Source organism: Scomber scombrus, chromosome 18 (assembly GCF_963691925.1).
Source record: "Scomber scombrus chromosome 18, fScoSco1.1, whole genome shotgun sequence".
NCBI lineage: Eukaryota > Metazoa > Chordata > Actinopteri > Scombriformes > Scombridae > Scomber > Scomber scombrus.
This window is the reverse complement of record NC_084987.1, coordinates 1784134-1805524: the sequence shown is the minus strand read 5'-3', so window position 1 is coordinate 1805524 and position 21391 is coordinate 1784134. Positions and strand designations below refer to the sequence as shown.

The window sequence follows — 21391 nt, the reverse complement described above, 5'->3', positions numbered from 1 at the left end:
GGTTTTGGCATTCAGACAGAGTCCTGTTCAACAGTGATAAAGGAAAAGTTGTTTTTTCTTTTTAAAGTGTGTCTTAAAGCAGCAGTCAGGTTTTCCTCTCTGTAATCATTCCTCCTGTTCATACTGACTATTAAAAGCTTCCAGTGTTCAGTGATGGAGGACTGTAGTCATTATAAAGTAGATGATCAGCTTCTATTGAGCTTCATCAGTCTGAGTTAGAATAGAATAGAATGTACTTTATTGTCCCCTAGGGGAAATTTGTCATGGACTCAAAGTGCGTAGTGCATAGTAGTAGCTGCCCTTACAGATAATAAATACACATAAAATACATATAACAGCTGAAGACGTACACGTAGGCTACATACACACTCATGACCCATCCAATGAAAGATTAAAGCAAAATAAAAAACAAACAAACAGAACACCAAGTTATTGCACACTTCCCAGGCCTCAGTGTACAGATCTATTTAACATTTTGATGGAGGTATACTGCGTTTGAAGGATGTGGGACGAGTCCGACAATACCCTTTGCGCCTGACTGAGTACAGACTGCTCATAGATGGACTGAAGGGAGAGCTTTTCAGTCCTCCCCATCACCTTCATAGCAGTCTGTACCAGGCACTGCAACTTAGATTTGGACTGTGTGCAGAGATCATCCCATACCTGATGACACTCTCCATCACTGCCTGATCAAATAAAAACATGATGTTCTGGCTGACACCAAACACCTTCAGTCTGCGTAAAAAATACAGGCTTTGCTGTAAATGGGAACATACATGTTGTACGTGATCACTCCAGCTGAAGAGGTTATCCAGGTGGATACCCAGATACCTGTAAGATGTGACCTGTTTGATCTCCTCCCTGTGTATGGACAGTGTAGTATGATCCCCCACCGACCGAGGGTCAAACTCCATCTCCTCAGTTTTTTTAATGTTAATGATGAGGTAGTTCTCGTCACACCACTGAACAAATGTATTAACTTCCGTGAAGTACAATGACAGGTCTGAGTTCTGGTGAAGCAGAATGAGAATGGCAGTGTTGTCAGAAAATTAAAAAAAACAGGTTGCCCGGGAGACTATTGGTGCAGTCGTTTGTGTAAAGGGTGAACAGGACCGGTGAGCTTACACAGCCCTGAGGTGCACCTGTAGTAATGCATTTGGATTCCGAAAGTGAGTCGTTAATCCTGACATTTTGGGTTCTATCTGTTAAAAAAGAATAAAACCACTTGATATGAGTTAGTCATATCAAGTGATATCTGACACATTAACAGTCTTTTTAGCATCAGATTCCCTCTTAGTGTTTCCCTGTTGAGCTGTGGTGGAAGTATAGTAACAAAGAGACTTTGGTACTAAAAACACTGTAACGTTGAAACATAGAAGATGAAGATTTGACTCATTCAGACGCTGAAGCTTCATATTAGCTTCAGATTAACTTTTAAATCCATGTTTACACAGAAGGAGGACTGTGGATTTAGTCCTCCATCACTTCCATTGTAAACATTATGAAGGATCTTCTAATGGTCAGTATGAACAGGAGGAATCATTAGAGTAAGAAAAACTGCTTTAATGTTCATTTGGCCTTCTGACTGTTGTTTTAAGACAAATCTGAATAACTGAATTGTCCTTTAAATGTTTTTTCTTTTCTTTCTTTTTTTATTCATTCTGTAGCAGCCATTTAATTTCTCACCCTTATAGCCTATATTGAGCAGTCTGAGTTAGTGATTAGTTAGTGATTTCAAGCCATATCAATCTGCCATTCATCTGTATTGCATGTTTTTGTGTGCAGTTCCTAAATCTGACCAGCTGGTGGCGATGTTCACATTAAACCTTCTTTTTAAAACTCAGTAATATCGCAGAAGAAGAAGCTCCTGCGTGCAGTTAGCAAGAGGATAATAAATAAACTCTAAAAGCAGCTCGGTAAGTATCTTTACAGACTATAGTTATTAAAACATATGATGTGTGTTATGATCATGGAGCCATCGGACTGTAAACACGTGTAGCTGATGTTTCCACTGCGTGACTGAATCTCGCTAAACGTAGCAAAACAAACCAGCTGCTAACTCGTTTCTTTACTATTAAAACGTGTAAAGTTCATTTTCAGGTTACTAAGTGCAAACATTTAATATCACAGTCATTGCTGAAATATGAGCCGTATTCTCTGGTGTAGAAGACTCCATTCAGAAATCTGCTAATTTAATGATTTATCTTCTTTAAGGAAACATTATAACCGAATAGACTATTGTTTTAAACTGCTTAGATTCACTGTTTAATACGGCTTTAATCAATTAATTATTGTCAACACTACGGCAAAATTATGAAGTTTTTTGTTGCGTTCCTGCGAACTATTTAATTCACCAAAAACTACTGTACAGTTAAACTGACTGATCGTAAAGGAGTTTGAACATTAAACATTAAAGCAGTTTATGTGTCTGTAATGATTCCTGCTGTTCATACTGACCATTAGAAGATCCTTCATCATGTTTACAATGGAAGTGATGGAGGACTAAATCCACAGTCCTCCTTCTGTGGAAACATGGATTTAAAAGTTGATCTGAAGCTAATATGAAGCTTCAGTCTTCTGAATGAGTCAAATCTTCATCTTCTATGTTTCAACGTTACAGTGTTTTTAGTAGCAAAGTCTTTTTGTTACTATACTTCCACCACAGCTCAACAGGGAAACACTAAGAGGGAATCTGATGCTAAAAAGACTGTAAATGTGTCAGATATCACTTGATATGACTAACTCACACTGATGAAGCTCAATAGAAGCTGATCATCTACTTTATAATGACTACAGTCCTCCATCACTGAACACTGGAAGCTTTTAATAGTCAGTATTAACAGGAGGAATGATTACAGAGAGGAAAACCTGACTGCTGCTTTAAGACACAATTTAAAAAGAAAAAACAACTTTTCCTTTATCACTGTTGAACAGGACTCTGTCTGAATGCCAAAACCTGAAAGCTGCAGACATGTCAGCTGATACCAAGATTGCTGAGCTGCTCACAGAGCTCCATCAGCTCATCAAACAGACCCAGGTAAGTGGTGACAGTTATTACTCATTAATGTATGGGTGGGGTTTTAATTAAGTTCCTCATTGATTGCATGTGATGGTGACTTCGGTCATTAACCAAATAATCCTTGTGTGTTTTTCAGGAGGAGAGGTCACGCAGTGAACATAATTTGACAGGGACAGGAAACAAAATCAGTCTCCACATTGTTTTTAAAAAAAAAACCCTAAAGTCAGCCGGATCTAGGAGCTGATAAGATCTGTGGCTCAGCCCAGAGTCAGGGCCAAGTTTTATTTTATTGGATGGTTCACATGCACACAAAGGAATGCACATAGAAATAAATGAATACCAGTAAGGAATTGCTTGACGTCATTGAAGCTGCAGCTGTTTATTGACTAGATTAGATTAGATTAGATTAGTAGATTAGTTGGTCCATTAAAATGGTAAACAATGTGGATCTGTGTTTCCCAGAGACATTCAGTTTATTGTCATAGAGGACTAAAAGAAACCAATGCAAATGTTTTAAAATCCTGTCTAGTTGCAAATCATTCATCTTTTCATAATTGTCTGCATTGACTGACTGATTTGTTTCCTGTCTCAAAGCATTCTGCGACACGCTCTCGATAAAATGACTTCGATCATTAACCAAATAATCCTTGTGTGTTTTTCAGGAGGAGAGGTCACGCAGTGAACATAATTTGCTGAACATTCAGAAAACTCACGAGAGGATGCAGACAGAAAACAAAAGTCAGTCACCACATTGTTTTTCAAACCTTTTCTGAAGAAGACACACTGTAGTCAGACGGATCTAGGAGCTTAGAAGATCCGGGGCGTTTCATTTTATTGGATGGTTCACATGCTCAGAATTTAATATTACTGCAGTGTATGACAACTGTGAACATTAGTAGTAGTGTTGATTTACTTTGGTCCATATGAACTATTTTCCAAAAGGAATGCACATAGAAATAAATGAATATCAGTAAGGAATTATGAAATTCACTGCACTCTTAATCACAAAGTTTACAAACTCACTCAGATTCAGTCAGCGGCTGATTGAAGTCACTGTTCAGAAAAAGTGACTTTAACCAGCATTTTTTTAAATAGATTTTAAGAAAACATTCAGGGCTGCAGAACATATTCTATCTGGTTATTAATGCTGTTTTCATTCATTCAAACATGTTTTCTTGCTCCTCCGTGTCTTCCAGCGTCTCCATACTACCGGACCAAGCTGAGAGGACTGTACACCACAGCCAAAGCAGATGCTGAGGCAGAGTGTAGGTGAGGGGCCACATACTCACACCACACTGAGCTCTTCAAAGTCCTGCCTGCACAGCTTCAGCTTTATGTCATTGAAGCTGAAGCTGTTTATTGACTAGATTAGATTAGATTAGTAGATTAGTTGGTCCATTAAAATGGTGAACAATGTGGATCTGTGTTTCCCAGAGTAATTCAGTTTATTGTCATAGAGGACTAAAAGAAACCAAATGCAAATGTTTTAAAATCCTGTCTAGTTGCAAATCATTCATCTTTTCATAATTGTCTGCATTGACTGACTGATTTGTTTCCTGTCTCAAAGCATTCTGCGACACGCTCTCGATAAAATTGCAGAGATCAAGTCTCTGTTGGAGGAAAGGAGGATAGGTATGTGTGTGTTGAAGGTTTGCAACTTGTCTTTCTGTAACTTTGAACAACAGATTTATGTTTATTTATTCATTTATCTGTATTTGCAGCTGCTAAGATGGCCGGCGTTTACAGCGACAGCGACCCTCCCAGGAAGACGATGAGGCGCGGCGTCCTGATGACGCTCCTCCAGCAGTCGGCCATGACGCTCCCTCTGTGGATCGGGAAGCCGGGCGAGAGGTAGCTGCTGCTCGTCCACTCGCTTGAGTTATGCTTCTAAGCTTGATTTATACTTCTTTATACTATGAAAGGTCAACGACGGCGTCAGGGCACCGGCGTAGCTACGCCGTCGTTCCGACGCAGAAGTATAAATCAAGCTGTTGACCTTTCATAGTTCTGCGTTGAGGGAACGCGTTGCTCTGCAAATCACCGCCATGCCGCTAGGGGGTGTGTGTGGTTTCAGAGGAGTCATATCCGTATCCTTGTTTATCTTCCGGTCACAGTAGCATGTAGCATTGCGCTATGTGCGTTATGTGCGCTAATAACAGAAAACACATACCTTTTGTTCATTATTAATAATAATGGCGGTGTTGCAGGAAGAAAGACCGGAAGAAGCAACTGCCGGAGGAACTGACGTTTTGAGCGTACCAATCACAGCCCTTGCGGTCGGCGTTGCCGTGACGCGTAGTTTGGATTTTTTGGAGGTGCACGTCAGGCTACGGCGTAGGGGTCCGTGTCGACGCAGAGAGCTCTGCGTAGCTACGCCGTAGTTCCGACGGAGAAGCATAAATCAAGCGAAGGAACGAAGCTTAATCTGAAACTTTGTTGGTACAATCTGATCTGATGTCCAAAGGGACTTTTAGGTCTGATGATTTTGGTAGTTTAGGGACACAAAAGCTAAAAACAGACGAGGCATCTTTTACCCTTAAGAGGAAAATTATTTTTAGTAGAAAGGCGGCATAAAAACAAAACCATGATGCATAAACGGTTAAAATAAGAAACAGTTTATAATACACAGGGTCTGATTTTCAGCGCGGGATTGCGGGTATTGTGCACAATTTAATTGATTCCTGCAAATCCAACACTTATAATCCGGCAAATTCCTGCACACATTTACAGCGATGTATATTAATGTTCAACCAACGTCTGCAGCGGTGCTTACTGCAGGACGACTGGCCGGAACCGCTATGTCCGACTGTCTGACTTCGACCCTGAACACACATGTAGCTCTCGCTGTACCTCCCGCTAGCATAACACAGACAAGCTAACAGTGATATTAAGATTGAGGAAACAAACACAGACCGCTGGTTAAAACATAAATCTACATCATCTGAGGCAGAACCTGCTCAGAAAAAAACAGCGGAGCCCGAAAAACCAATGCAAACAGCGCCATGTGGCGTCACCATTAACAACGTTAATCATCAGACAGGTAACTGTGACGTTGCTATAGTAACAAGTTTCAGGCTAACCGCCTCAGAGTAAATGAACGGCTCCAACTAAACAGGTGATATTAACGGTGCAATGTGTAAAATGCTGCGGTGCTGCGCGTTTTATCAGCTGATGTTACAAAACGCCAATATTAAGTCACTCAGATGTTTCTCATTCAGCAGACCTGAAGAGAGAGAGTGACGCAGATTCAACAAAAACGTGATGCTACTGAAGCTGAATATCACTACTTAACTGTATAATACTATATAACATTTAATTCCTATAAAATATAATTCAGAGAATAAGTTAACTATATAAGATACTCACTGGTTTAACCTGTGCAATCTAATTCAATCCAATACAGCAGCTCTGCTATAAATTCTACATTTATGAAGCTTATACATTTTTTGACAAGAAGGTGAAAATTATATATTGAGTGATTGTGGTGTATTAGGATGCATTACATTGAAAGGTGTTCCTAATATTTTGTCCACTCCATTAACATAGGTGAGGAGGGCAAAATATTAAGAACACCGTTCAATGTAATGCACCAAGTACACCTTAGTTCGACCTCAGTAATAAACAAAGTAGAATTATCACTTTTCTGACAATGTTAACAAAAACTGAAAATGTATAAACTTAAAAAAAAAGCAGAATTTATAGCAGAGCTGTTGTATTGAAAAAAGTGATTTCCACTCCTCGTTTGACTGCTCATAGTTTGAAAAGTTTACATGTTATGTAAAAACAGTTTGGTGTTTTGGAGAGTGCACAAGTTTTCCTCCGTTTTAAAGTTCGAATCACATTTCTATGTGCAGGTATGAGAGAGCTAGGTGACTCCGAAAAAAGGTGACATTTTGTGGTTTAAAAAAAAAATTCCCATTCATTTTCAATGGAGAATTTTCCCGGTATTTTTGGAATAACATTGGGAAAAATTGGAATTTGAACATTCCAAATAATAGCACCCCTCTCCCGATCGAGCCGCACGTGGCTATGCCCCGAGGCACTCTCTCTGCAGTATTACTGCTGAGAGAGTGCCTCGGAGCTTAGCACCCGTGGCACTAATAACTAATTACTATATAATATAGTTCAGAGAATATCTTAAATTGCAGGAAAGTGACAAAATACAATCTGCGGTAAGAATAGGACAAGGTGCGGCCTACAGTCCCCCCCAACAAAGTAAAATCCCCCCTATATGGAGCATTTAAGGAGGGAATTACCCCCCATTTTGAAAAATGAATTTTAGTCCCTGACATTAAAATTAAGAGCAGCGATCAAACATGGCATGAAAACGTTGAACCAGTTGCATCTCATTTTTGGAAACCTGCATCTCTGAGCAGAGGACCTGGGAAATGCCTTTAAATCAGGAAGAAGCTTTAACCCTTTGTAGGTCACACCAAGAAAGGGCTATTTATTTGCTTTTCCTCTTTGTTGCCATGACAACATAAAACATGGAATTTATTTCTCTCATTGAGCCTAAATGTGATGTTTTACAGCCTCTACAGACTCATTCACACCTCATTTGTTCTAAACTTTAATTCAAAAACATGTTAGAGACTCATTCTGTTTGTCCTTGCAAATGAAAAAATGAAAGTCAACTTCAGAAATGTCTCCAGCAGGATCTCTGATGTCAGCACAACCTGCATCTATAGCAACCATAACACAACCTGTATCTATAGCAACCATAACACAACCTGTATCTATAGCAACCATAACACAATCTGTACCTATAGCAACCATAACACAACCTGTATCTATAGCAACCATAACACAACCTGTATCTATAGCAACCATAACACAATCTGTACCTATAGCAACCATAACACAACCTGTATCTATAGCAACCATAACACAACCTGTATCTATAGCAACCATAGAACAACCTGTATCTATAGCAACCATAACACAACCTGTATCTATAGCAACCATAACACAATCTGATGCTCTGTCTGTGCATTACATACCTCATACAAGTGCTAAAGATTGACTTAAAAGTTAAATGGGTTCAATAGATTTTAGTTTTTCTACCAAACGGTTGAGCAGACCTACAAAGGGTTAAACTACCTCCATTAATTGATTGGTGTGATTGATAGAAAAACATCACTCATGCATTTTTAAATTGGCCCATTACCAGGAATACCTTCATGCAGCAGCAGACAGAGTTAATGACAGTTTTTCCGTCTTTTGTCCTCCATCAGCCCCCCCCCTCTGTGCGGAGCGACTCCAGCCAGCAGCGACTACGTGGCCAAGCAGGGCGACAAGGTGGCGGCGAGGGTGAAAGCTGTGGACGGAGACGAGCAGTGGATCCTGGCGGAGGTGGTCAGCTACAACCACTCCACCAACAAGTGAGAACATCGAGCACAGATATCATAACTAAACCCCCCCCCCCCCCCCCCCCCCCCCCCCCCGTACATTCACAAACTCATCAGACTTATTTTATCTGTCCCTGCAGATATGAAGTGGACGACATTGATGAAGAAGGCAAAGAGTGAGTTTTTCTTTGTTCAAATCGGTTTTATTACAATACTGACGTGTCCGTTTGTTCGTGGCTCAGTTGCTGTAACGGTTCCTAAAGCGAGACGACACTGTAAAGAAATCAGAGAGAAAGAACCACAGGCCTCATTCAACTGAAGCTAAAATGATCCTCCAGCTGTCTAAATGTCGTTCCAAACATTAGTTTTACTTCATGAATTCATAATTTAACAGCTTTATGTAGTTTGATATTTAACATGTTGGAAGGGCAACGAAGCAGAAATTGATTTAATTCCCTTCGGAACCAACTGGAGCTGCAACGATTCGTCAAATAATTGATTCATCAGCAACTAGTTTGATCATCAAATTGTTTTTTGTTGTTTTTTCAAACAACACTTTTCTTCATCATACATGATAGTAAACTTAATATCTTTGGGTTTTGGACTGTTGGACAGACAGAACAAGACATATGAAGAAGTCACCTTTGATACTGGCAGATTATAACGGGCATTTTTCACAGTTTTCTATCATTTTCATAAAGAAACAGTTAGTTGCAGCCCAGAAACCGACACATGTCCTGTGCTTGAGTAGCCTCACAGGCGCCTAATTATCAAAAGTGTGATATATGTAAAGGTCTGAAGACACACTGGAGCTTTTCGGCACTTTGCCATTGTCATTGTAATGAAGGAAGATGTCACCCAGTGCAGCGCTGTGCCTCACTGATGGTTTTTAATAGAGGAATAAGAAATATCAGGCTTTGATACACACACAATTCTTAGTAGATCAGTTCATTGTTGATTTGAGCCTAAATATGTAGAAAATCAGACGAAACAAGTTTGGTTGCCTGAAAAACTTAATCTGTGCTGATAAGTGTGTGCTTGTGTGATCAGGAGACACACTCTGAGCAGACGGCGGATCATCCCACTGCCTCAGTGGAAGGCCAATCCAGAGACGGACCCCGAGGCCCTGTTCAGTAAGGACCAGCTGGTGCTGGCTCTCTACCCTCAGACCACCTGCTTCTACCGGGCCCTGATCCACACCCCTCCACACAGGGTAAGACTGTCAACACTCGGCTCAGCTGTACTGTTAGCTGTGACACCTGTCCTGAGCAAAGACTCCCTAATGATCTTACAAAGGAGATCCCTTCATAATGTTTACAATGGAAGTGATGGAGGACTAAACACACAGTCCCCCTTCTGTGTAAACATGGATTTAAAAGTTGATCTGAAGCTAATATGAAGCTTCAGTCGTCTGAATGAGTCAAATCTTCATCTTCTATGTTTCAACGTTTCAGTGTTTTTAGTAGCAAAGTCTTTGTGTTACTATGGTTACACCACAGCTCAACAGGGAAACACTAAGAGGGAATCTGATGCTAAAAAGACTGTAAATGTGTCAGATATCACTTGATATGACTAACTCACACTGATGAAGCTCAATAGAAGCTGATCAGATACTTTATAATGACTGTGTGACACACTGTGATACAGTCCTCCATCACTGAACACTGGAAGCACATTTGAAGGAGATCTTTTAATAGTCAGTATGAACAGGAGGAATAATAACAGATTACAGACTGAAGCTATTCTTGAGTAAAATAAACTCTGTACAACTTGAGGAAGTAGAGCAGACTCTTCTCAGGATGTTTGAGCTCAACAGTAACAACCTCCTTCAGCCTCTAACCTCAGCATGTGTGTGTTTTCAGCCTCAGGACGACTACTCTGTGCTGTTTGAGGACACATCGTACGCCGACGGTTACTCTCCGCCACTCAACGTGGCCCAGCGCTACGTGGTCGCCTGCAAGGAGAACAAGAAGAAGTAAGCACAGGCTCACGAGCACGCCTGTTCTGGGAACATTAGCATATCTTTAAATAGCAAAAAGATGTTCAGAATTATTTGTCAAATCTGAAAATAGGCACAGGTCTACTCTCCAACTCTGATCCGATCATACTTTGTATTGATAGATGGTGAAATTAGCTGTTGCCGAGGTGATAATCTGAATCTGTGCACTACGAATCAAGCAACAACTAAAACAACCCTGAACATCTTTTAAATGAGACTGTATTTGTCAAATCACCACCGAGACACAGAGGAATATGGAGCAGCATCTAGTGACTGTTACAGGAACTGCAGCCAAACTGAAGGTTGTTTGGTTTTTCTGCCTTCAAAAGGACAATTTGAGGGCCTAAACTGTATTTTTGTATAAGTGTTAATGAATGATGTGTAATACATTCATCTGTGATGACAGCTGTGTATGTAAAGACCACAATGACAATTTTGTTTGATTCATTTCTTAAAGACCTTCCTCCTCCTTTGAATAATGTTTGTTTATGTAGGTTTTTCAACAAAAAGCTGTATCTTGGGATTCCTGTTGCAAGTCTTCATCAGTGAAGTTTAGCAGAAATGAAGATGGCAGACAGGGTGAAAGGCTGAGCTCTGTGGTTGGCTTGCTGTCATGTAGAAGCCTCAGTATTCTGATGTAGTTATCGTGGCAGCCATATCATGATAGTACGCTCCACAGAAGCTGTCAGTCTATCTACACAGCTGCCTTTTCACAGCAGTTTTCCTGGAGTTGACCTGCTTTGAATATCAATGTCTGCTGTACCTCTGGAAGGGCCGAAGCCACACAGATTCTCAGAGTCCTTCCTCAGACAGTGGTAGCAGTCAGTTTGCAAGGAAACAAATCTTTGCCTGTTGTTGACAGGTGGGGGGGATGTGGCTGGTAAAACCTGGTTCAGTTGTGCTGTCACAGTTGAGTTCCTGGAAATGCTCCTTCTATCAGGGAGTTGATGGACTCGGTGACTTCGACCGTAGATGGTCAGGTCATGTCATTTTGCCATTTTGTTCAGTTTAGTAGAACCTGAACAAACTTTACTTAATGGGATAGTAATGAAAAGAATGAACAGCTTTATCTGTATAGCACCTTCCATGCATAAAGGTGCAGCTTAACATAAAATTACAACAAAGTAGTGAAGTTAAGAGGTTGCAAAACAAACTATAAAAATAATAAAGAATTGAGGGAAACATGAATTGATAAAATAAAAAATCTTCAATAAAACCTGCATCTATTCAGTAGAGCTGTAAGTAACTGTATTTCCATTTAATGCTACTTTATACTTCTACTCTACTACATTTTAGAGGAAATATTAGTTTTTCTTAAAGGTGAGTCGATTAAGTATGAATTTATAAATCAAACAACCATCAGGATACAAAGCTGTTAAAACTTGACCAGCTGCAACATCAAAATGCTCCTTACATTGTTATTCATTAATAATAATGATGATAGAATAAGATTCTGCGAAGTTAATAAACACGTTAAAGATGTCTGATTACAGTCCGCCTGTCAAATTCAACCCAACTCTTGCAAACATTCATGAATGCTTCCAGGTGAGATTTATGTTCAGAGTTGTTCCAGTTTTATATCTGCAGGGACGCCTGAGCTCCTTCAATTCCTCGCTGTTTATTCTGACAAACTGAAAAAACATGTTGACACTAACTGAAACTTAAACAAACATAAGCACTGATTTAACAGTTTGATGGAAGAAGTATGTAGATCCTTTCTATTGGTAAATGTATAAATACATGAATGTAAAATTACATCTAGAAGTATCATGAGTAAAAATCTACTTGAAATATCAAAAATATGAAATGTTGCATCATTTGACAAAGAGACACAACTAGACACTGATTTTATATGAGAGACAAATTAAAAATCTAAAAAATCCCTCTGAAATGTAGTGCAGTGGGAGTATAAAGTACCATAAAATGGGAATACTGAAGTAAAGTAGAAATACAGTAAAAATCGGTGTATAAAACGCACCTTTTTATATATTATATATGTTTTCATTTGTAAGTGGGGTGCGACTTATACACCGGTGTGTCCTATACAGCAGTAAAATACAGAGAGAGGTTTGATCTGGATATGATCATAGGTAAGTTAAAGGCCGTCCACACCAAGAACAATAACTATAACTATAAACATAACGATGTGAGCGTCCACACTATGAACTATAATGTCCTATAAACAGCTGTGTCTACAGCTAACAAAATAGATAGGCTATTGATGAGCCGTTACTGCTGTATGTTGGCGGAAAATTAAAAAATAAAACCAGGCGGTTCACTGGAGGGTTCTGATTCAGTGTGTTGATCAGAAGTATTTCAGACACTACTTTGGGACAACAGCAAATGTTAAAGCGCGATATGTAAAATCTTTTATTGAGCTGTGGCAGAGACGCAGAGTATGAGCACAGATCTGAAGAATAAAAGATTCACTTTGTTTGACTCTGACTGACACAGAGTCTGAGGACAGTGAGCTTGGTGAGCCTTACAGCACAGCGACAGCTCTGATGAAGAGTGTTTGGGACTCAGTGAGCACACAGCTGCACACTGTATTAAATATGTGAAGTTACTGTGTTGTTTTAAAAGGTTTAATTGAAACTCAGCCTAACTGAACCCAGTAGTCCGTGAGCCAGGGCCTCAAAATATGGAAACCGTTACCGAAAAAGTGGCAAAGGCTACCATACCTTTTCTGAAAGCCTGGAATCTCAGCTTTTCAATGATGTATGATGGCCATCTGACAAGAGTAGCTGTTTTGAGTTATCACACATAATGTAAACTAAGGTTGAGAAAAATAATGCGTATAAATCAAGCAGAACACTGACAGCTGAAAATCTATATTGGACATATTGGAATATTTTATTTTGTTATGTTTGGTATCATTTTAAAGGGGAGACTCTGGGCTTTCATTTAAATCATTTTGTGAACATTTTGGATAAGTACAGCCAACCCTGGAGCTCTTCAAACTTTTAATCACACACATTTTCCTGCCATTTCCGCCTAAGTCATCTTTTGTCTTTTAATCCTGTGGCACTAGGGAGCATCAGAGAAACAAAATCCAAACACTGAAATACTGGCATGACCCTAAGGATTCAGAAAATGTATCATTTACCCATATTATCTGATTTGGAGGGGGTGATTTTCAGTGTTATATCAGACATGGCGTTTTCAAAGACAGAAATATGTAGTGTACTATTACCCCTATGCTAATTTGTTGAAGTCTGAGGTAAATATTTTTTAGAGAAAGTTGTTATTCAGCATTTTAAGCATTTTTAGATAGTTCAAAGGGTCCTTAATACATATCCACCAAATATAATTTATATCAGGTCCCCAATTTCATGGAATTTACATTAAAAAATGAATGCCTTGTTCTCGGGCGACTCTGGTAAATAAGAAAACTTTTATACATAACCACAAATCTTTCCCAGTTTATCACATAAATTAAGACAAGTATTGCTTGTATAGCAGGTTTTCTCAAAAGTAATGGCTAAATATACAAATGAGGCTTCATTTACTAAAATAGGCGCTAATTTGGAGAAATGTTCAAACTTGACATGTATATATTGGATGAGGTCACCTTAAAAGTTATCATTGCGGTTTAAGCAGTTTAAACATATAATAATAGCCAGTCAGAAATAAAATGTATAAATAATGAGCTTGTAATGTATAAATAAAAACAAAAAGTGAATAAAAACAGAATGCAACGATGGCAGAAAATGTTTTCGATTATTTTTTTTGGAACATCCCATAGGGTCAATGGTATAGCAGTGCAGCCTCGGATGTTCGGTCCTGAACTGCCTAGACCAGCTTGTGATGTGCCCAACAGCACTGTCTCTGTATCTTTGCCAGCTCTGCCAGTGTATGCTGTGGGAACTAGGTGTGGTCCTCCAACTAGATCCTATGTTGAGGTCAAGACAGATATCTGTGCTGATGCTTTGAAGAAGAACTTCTTATGGTTGGTATGCAGACTGCACTCTGCCACAAATCAAAGTGTCCCTAGCTGGACAGGTTACAACATCTTAGCATCAAACTCTGTTGATGTTATTCCCAGTGTTGTCAGCTATCTGCCAACCATCAATGCCCCGGCCACCCAGATGGCAACTGTTCATGAGATTCTCCTTCAAAGTAAAAACATCATGACTTCCTTACACATCAGCAACATGTCAGTTGCCTTTGATCAGGCTCTCTACTGTAAAGTTATAGAAATTCTGTGGGCACATAGAGACAGGTTTCCCAACATTGTGCCAAGACTTGGAGTCTTTCACACTATCTGTATGTTATTGGGTGTGATTGGGAAGCGCTTCCAGGCTGCAGGCCTAAGGGACATATGCATTGAATCTGGAGCTGTGGCTGAGGGATCTGTCAGTGGTGTTTTGGATGGCCATAAGTACAATAGATCTCTGAGATTCCACAAAATCATGTATGAAGCCCTCCTGAGGCTAGTCTGGAATCAGTTTCCCCAGTGGCTCACAGAGAACCATCCTGATGCCCACGATCTCCTAGATATCCGGCCCCTAGTCTTGAGTGTCTTTTCTGAGGGTGTATCATAGACCACTGTAGAAGAATCACTTGACCGTACAGTTTTCAGAAAGGTCCATCAGTACTTCTGTGAATTCATGCAGCATCTCAGGTCTCAGCAAGGTCCACTGGCCCGCTTCTGGATGTCATATATTGACATGGTGGAGGTTGTACTAAACCTTGTGAGGGCATCACGTGAAGGAAACTGGGCATTGCACATGGCTAGCATTCGATCAATCATCCCCTGGACCTTTGCCTATGATAATCTGAATTATGCAAGGTCACTCACTGCTTACTACTCAGAGATGAGCCACATTGAACATGAGAAACCAGGTCTGTACATGTTTCTCTGTGAAGGTGGCTTTTCGGCCCAGCTGAGTGCAACAAACACATTTGCAGGGTTCCGATTGACCAGACCCTAGAGGAAACTGTCAATCGGGACACTCAGACAGCTGGAGGCACAAAAGGGTTTAGCTTGAACCCAGCAGCTGTCTCAAGATATTACCTTACTGCTGAGTACAAAAGCACTTACCTGTCTATATTGAAAAGCTCCCTGGGACCCCAACAAAGTGACTGTTCTCACAAGGACCTTGGGCAAAGCAGAATTGCCAAAGATGAAGAACACATTACAAGCACTGTGGATCTGTTGGATTCTAGTTGGATAAATCCATTTGCAGGTGGTGAGTCCCTTGTTTCTCTGTCTACTGGAAGTACAGCACCAGCAGATGTTGCTGAAGACCTTCTGAATGCACACACCATTGGCGAGAATGCCTACAGAACCTTCTCTGCTGAGCGTGTTGAGAGTAATCCTCCTGCAAAGCAGTTCCATGCACCACTCTCCAAGAAGAAACTGAAAACATTCTCCTCAATGCAGGGAAAAGCAAAGACATGCAAAACTGGGAATAAAGAAGTTATCCTCAAAGCTGATAATCGAATATTTGCCCACATGGTACTGATTGCACAGAGCAGACAGCTCAACCTGAAGGAGGTGTTATCTCATCCCCTTGGACCACTTCCGTGGGCTCTTGCTTGTGAGGAAGACTTGCAAATCCTCACTTGCCAAGCAACTGCTCAAGTTCCCATGTGTTGCTGAATCATTGCCATTAAATTCAAGCTGCGTAATAGATGGCATGGCACTTGTTCAGAAGCTGAACGGTGATGGCAAGACATTTGCTGATATTGCAGACTATGTCTTGTCCACTGTGCTAGCTGAAGCAAGTCACAGCACCCGTGTTGACATTGTTTTTGATGTATATAATGAGGCTTCTATCAAACACATGGAGAGAGTGGCCAGAGGTGCAGACTCAGGCACAGAGGTCAGACAGATCACTGCAGGGCACAGAGTTCAGCAATGGAAGAAGTTCCTACAAAGCAACAACAACAAAACAAATCTTGCTACCTTCTTGCTCAAAGAGTGGGGCAAAGAACAGTCTAGAACAAGAATCTGTGAAAAGGTTCTGTACACTACAACCAAAGATCAGTGTTACAAGCTGACCCAACAGGGAGTGCACAAGGTAGCAGACCTGTCGTCCACTCAGGAAGAGGCTGACACCCGTATGCTACTCCATGCTTGCCATGCTTCAAGGACTGGTCACAAATCTGTCATCCTTGTGTCTGATGACACTGATGTCTTGGTGATAAGCCTGGCTACCAGTGATGCACTCACATGTGACCTGTTCCTGAAGTCAGGGACAAAGAATCGCACTAGTTACGTAAACATCTCACAACTCGCTCGTGGTCTGGGTTCACAGTTGTGGCAGGCTTTGCCTGGTTTACACGCATACACAGGCTGCGACACTGTAAGTGCATTTGCAGGTCGTGGTAAAGTGTCAGCCCTAAAACTTCTTCAGAAGGATGAAAACTTCTGTGAGACCTTTCAGAAGGTTGGGGCAGACTCGACAATGACACCTGAGTTGTATGCAGTCTTACAGGAGTTCACATGTCAAATGTACAGCTCCAAGTCCAGAATCACCAACATCAATGAAATGAGGTATGCACTTTTTTGTGCAAAGAAAGGCGTAGAATCCTGGCAGTTACCTCCATGCTCAGATTCTCTCAGGAAGCACTGTCTCAGAGCTAACTATCAAGGTGCTATCTGGAGAAGATGCCTCGAGAACAACCCTGAAGTTCCTTCCCCAGTTGAGCATGGGTGGTCTAGAGTGGACCAAGATGGTGACTTGCAGCTCTCCATAGACTAGGTTCAATGTCTCCATTGGTCCACAAGCAGTACTTGAGTTTCTGTCCTGCTCATGCAAGAGGGACTGTGTAACTCCATCATGTCAGTGTGTTGCCAACAACTTGCCCTGCACTGACCTATGCCATGCAAGACAGTGCAAAAACCAGAAGGATGACTTTGCTGATGAGAAACAATCCTATTCCTCTGATGAGGATTCCGAAGAGGAGTTTGATTAGTGTCGTGGCCTTGAATGATGCAATCTGTACGAAAATGTCATAAAATGTCATTGACCATGCCTAAAAGTCATGACCTTGACCTTTTACAGTAATGGCAATGTCATAATTGGGTTTACCACACCTTAAAACATAGGAATCCATGTCTCATTTGTTATTTGTTATACCGTTTTTTAGATTTTCAGCTATGTCAGTGTTCTGCTTAATTTATAGGCATTATTTTCTCAAACGCCATGTCTGATATAACACTGAAAATCACCCCCTCCAAATCAGATAATATGGGTAAATGATACATTTTCTGAATCCTTAGGGTCATGCCAGTATTAAAGTGTTTGGATTTTGTTTCTCTGATGCTCCCTGGTGCCACAGGATTAAAAGACAAAAGATGACTTAGGCGGAAATGGCAGGAAAATGTGTGTGATCAAAAGTTTGAAGAGCTCCAGGGTTGGCTGTACTTATCCAAAATGTTCACAAAATGATTTAAATGAAAGCCCAGAGTCTCCCCTTTAAAATGATACCAAACATAACAAAATAAAATATTCCAATATGTCCAATATAGATTTTCAGCTGTCAGTGTTCTGCTTGATTTATATGCATTATTTTTCTCAACCTTAGTTTACATTATGTGTGATAACTCAAAACAGCTACTCTTGTCAGATGGCCATCATACATCATTGAAAAGCTGAGATTCCAGGCTTTCAGAAAAGGTATGGTAGCCTTTGCCACTTTTTCGGTAACGACCAACCCCTCTGGCTCACGGACTACAGTCAGAGTTAATATACTGGTCCAGTTCAGTTAAGCAAATCATTACTGGACCTTTAACCATTAACCTGACTCACTGGTTCAGGTGTAATATTTGAACCCCCCGAAAATAGACTGAGACTGATACACCAGTTTTTACGGTACCTCACAATTGTACTTGAGTAAATATAACAGTAAGATTTTTTTCATCCAACCACAGGCTTGAAGTGACACTGTTTACTATGAGGGGGTGTTGGACGGGGTCGTGATGCAGGTAAACAGAGGTGTGTTTGCATTTGAGGGGGGAAGGCAGAGGAAGGGTATTTATGCCGCAGCAGATCTGATGAGATGAACATACTGAGCAGGGATGGCTCTCTACAAAGTGATCTGTGTGGCAGCTCTGTTGACTCTACTGGCAGCAGGTAAGGGTCCTCTTCACCTGCACACACCTGAACCAATGACATCTATACTGAACAAGGTAAAATACTTTATTAAGTAAACTTAGCTGTAACACACAGACTGCCTCAAACAATTGAACTCAAGTATGAGTAATAGTCATGTTCAGGTTTGTGAACAGACTTGACAGATTTTTAGCACCCAAGCAAGAAATTGCCCAACAGAGGCCCAACGTTCCTTGGCACTCTAAGTGTGAGGAACCTGTTGTTTTTGTAAAGATAATTATTTGGGCCTCAGCACCAAGTGGTGCAATGAAAGTGTGAGGAATGTATTGTTTTGGTGAGTTTATTAGGACCCATAAAAGTTCCAGGGCCCAGCGCCACCTACTGACAACAGGAAGTCAACCTTATGTGACAAACATCATCCAATTTACATGGTATGGTTTACACATCATATACAGCAACATGACTTACAATGAGAGGGTGTTCTTTAGCACAGCATAGTGGACTTAAGAAGTTACATTAATTTACTAAACTGTGTCTTTCTTTTATACAGTCTCCATACCGAACCCATTATCAGAGGACAGCACCCTTAACATCACATCGAACAGAACGTTGAGACAAAAGAGATCCTCCAACATCGGTGGTGAAACTGGACTTGGGAAGATGCATGCTAGAAATGAGGCCTTCTTCCTTCCCTGGGAAGGTTCTGAGTATTGGTACAAGGACTATGAGGTCCTGACTATGAACAAAGATATTTCCAAAGAGCGCATTTCTAATGTCAGGTACAATATTAATCAGGCTGAAAGATTTCAGCATCCTCCAGAGGCCATGGGCAAGTCTACCCTTGTCAATAATCAGTGCAGAGAAGTTACAAAAACACATACGATCTCAAACACGTATGAAGAAGAGAAAAGGTGGGACACTAGCATTGCCATCTCAGCTGGTGTCACAGCTAGCATCACTGCTGGAATCCCATCTGTTGCCGAAATAGGTATTCAGGTTAGCACTGAGGTAACCAACGCATTCTCCAGTGGGACCACCCTAAAGGTGTCGAAAAACCTCGCTGTTGATGTCGAAGTAAATGTACCACCAAACCACTCCTGCAGTGTCAGTATTGTAGGAAATAAATACTCAACAAATATCCCTTACACAGCACGCCTCACCCGCACCTACCGTAATGGGAGAACCGCATCGACAACCATCACTGGGGTGTACAAGGGTGTCAATGTTGTAGATTTCAAGACTGTTGCGGATCGCTGTGTTCCTATACCCAATGCTAAGCCTTGCGAATAAAAGAAAAATGGAATAATACTTAAAAGGTACTTATGCTAATTTCCAGCTCTATATTTTTGATTTTTTTACTCCACTAGCTTTGAATGATTCACAGTTCAAAAAAACGTATTAATCTTATAGTGGCCCTTTATGCAGCCTCTCAGTTCAGTCTGAAGCAGGCTGTTTTGGATCCCTGAACCAACAACGCTGTTATACTGCAGTGTTTTCTCTTGTGATGTAACTCTGTTCTTCTCAATCAAGCTTCAATAAACTTTCCAGCATCAGACATCCTGGTCTCCTGAAGTTTTTCACTTTGTGTTACCCTGTTCACCATCAACATAATAACCCTACCCCTTATTCTAGTATTTTCTTCGTTTTGTAGAGAAGTATTATCTAAGAAACAATTGAAAAAGTTTAACAAATGAATGACCCATGAAAATGCCCCAGACTGCAAAAATGATAAATACTGGCTAATATACTCTGTTTAAGTTGCTGGTCTCCAGCAAAGGTTTCAGTAGTGGTTGGAGTCAGAGCAATGAATAAAGTATGTCTAACTAAGATGTGTGTTGTTACATGCACTTACCAGAATCAGAAAATTAAAGCAGCCCTATCATTTTAGTGTCAAACATCACAACAACAAAGCACAATCTCAGCCTCCACCCTTATATTAAATTATATAATACATTCTCTGCACATTAACAGCACTGTGCTGCACTGTTTGTTAACCTTTAGAAGACTCTAAATACTGCTGACCACTGCATTTTACTAACAAATGATGCTGCCTTGGTTTGGATGATCATGCGCAGAAGTGGTTTTATGCATATTTGTCTGATAGAAAGCAGCTGAACTGTCACATCAACCTCTCTTTTAACAAGACATTGATTACATAAGGTTTTGTGGTTTTGTGCTTAGTCTATTATTATTTACAATCTACATTAATGATGTTATTATTGTGTTACTGTTAGCGTTTCTGCCTGATCTCTACTCAGCTCATTTTCAAATATTCTTCAATCCTGTGGATATTTATCCATTGTGCACTTAACCATACACTAGTTTGGTTTAAAGCACTTCTTGCTTTTCAGATCTTTTAGTGACCTCCTACTAACTTAACATCCATTTTTGTTCTCGTTAGCTCCTGAAAATGTCAAGTGGTGTAAACACAAAAGAATGATGAATATTAAATATTTCATCGACCTTCGGTGTATTTAAGTGTATTTAAAAAATACTTAATAACTCCGGTGTCTGGATATCCGACTTGGACCTGGAGTGAACCAATCTTTTGGCCTTGTAGGTTATGTCATTTTCTTGGGCATGAGCTGTCCTATCTCTGCATCATTCTCATCAAACCATTCCTGGTATATACTGGCCATGCATCAAAGGGTGGTTTTACATTATTATAATTATAATATTATAATTATTTCTCAGGCTCTTTATTAGAATACAACCAGATAATACAGGAAATGTGTATGCTGTATTAAAAAACAGAAAGCGGCTAAAGTGTGTAAGTATTCAGACCTCTCCTTTCACTGGAGCAATATCAGCAACCTGGCTCAATTAAACCTAAATGGAGCATTAATTAATAATTATATTTAATAATTAATGTTACATTTTGTGGACATAGTTCGTGTATTTTCTTTTTGTATGATGGTGGTGGTCTAAGACATTTGCACATATTATATATTCACATGTTTAT

General features: G+C 40.2%; 2 protein-coding genes across 4 annotated transcripts; both read left to right on the top strand.

Annotated features, from left to right (window-relative positions):
* Positions 1-1854: 1854 nt before the first annotated feature.
* sgf29 (SAGA complex associated factor 29) lies at positions 1855-19075 on the top strand. 3 transcript variants are annotated; one of them, XR_009927366.1, is made up of 12 exons: positions 1855-1916; positions 2935-3037; positions 3682-3757; positions 4216-4288; positions 4587-4651; positions 4741-4870; positions 8254-8400; positions 8508-8543; positions 9418-9580; positions 10230-10342; positions 18249-18450; positions 18980-19075. XR_009927366.1 is itself a non-coding variant. In XM_062438147.1 (11 exons), exons 2-11 carry the CDS (start codon positions 2972-2974, stop codon positions 18295-18297), a joined length of 918 nt encoding a protein of 305 aa, XP_062294131.1. In that variant the 5' UTR covers positions 1855-1916; positions 2935-2971; the 3' UTR covers positions 18298-19069. The 3 variants fall into 3 exon arrangements, 2 of the variants coding, with proteins under 2 accessions (XP_062294131.1, XP_062294132.1); XM_062438147.1 differs by having other exon boundaries at positions 18249-19069; XM_062438148.1 differs by lacking the exons at positions 18249-18450; positions 18980-19075 and having other exon boundaries at positions 10230-10851.
* On the top strand, positions 18396-19984 carry LOC133999215 (natterin-3-like). The gene is made up of 2 exons (XM_062438403.1): positions 18396-18450; positions 18980-19984. Exons 1-2 carry the CDS (start codon positions 18396-18398, stop codon positions 19717-19719), a joined length of 795 nt encoding a protein of 264 aa, XP_062294387.1. The 3' UTR covers positions 19720-19984.
* Positions 19985-21391: the final 1407 nt, after the last annotated feature.

Bases quoted from the DNA above. Each gene is read 5' to 3' on its own strand.
- LOC133999215 (XM_062438403.1), top strand. From the start codon at position 18,396: ATGGCTCTCTACAAAGTGATCTGTGTGGCAGCTCTGTTGACTCTACTG. The intron at 18,451-18,979 runs GTAAGGGTCCTC...TCTTTTATACAG, and splicing joins GTTGACTCTACTGGCAGCAG to TCTCCATACCGAACCCATTA.
- sgf29 (XM_062438147.1), top strand. From the start codon at position 2,972: ATGTCAGCTGATACCAAGATTGCTGAGCTGCTCACAGAGCTCCATCAG. The intron at 4,652-4,740 runs GTATGTGTGTGT...CTGTATTTGCAG, and splicing joins GTTGGAGGAAAGGAGGATAG to CTGCTAAGATGGCCGGCGTT. The intron at 10,343-18,248 runs GTAAGCACAGGC...ATCCAACCACAG, and splicing joins TGCAAGGAGAACAAGAAGAA to GCTTGAAGTGACACTGTTTA.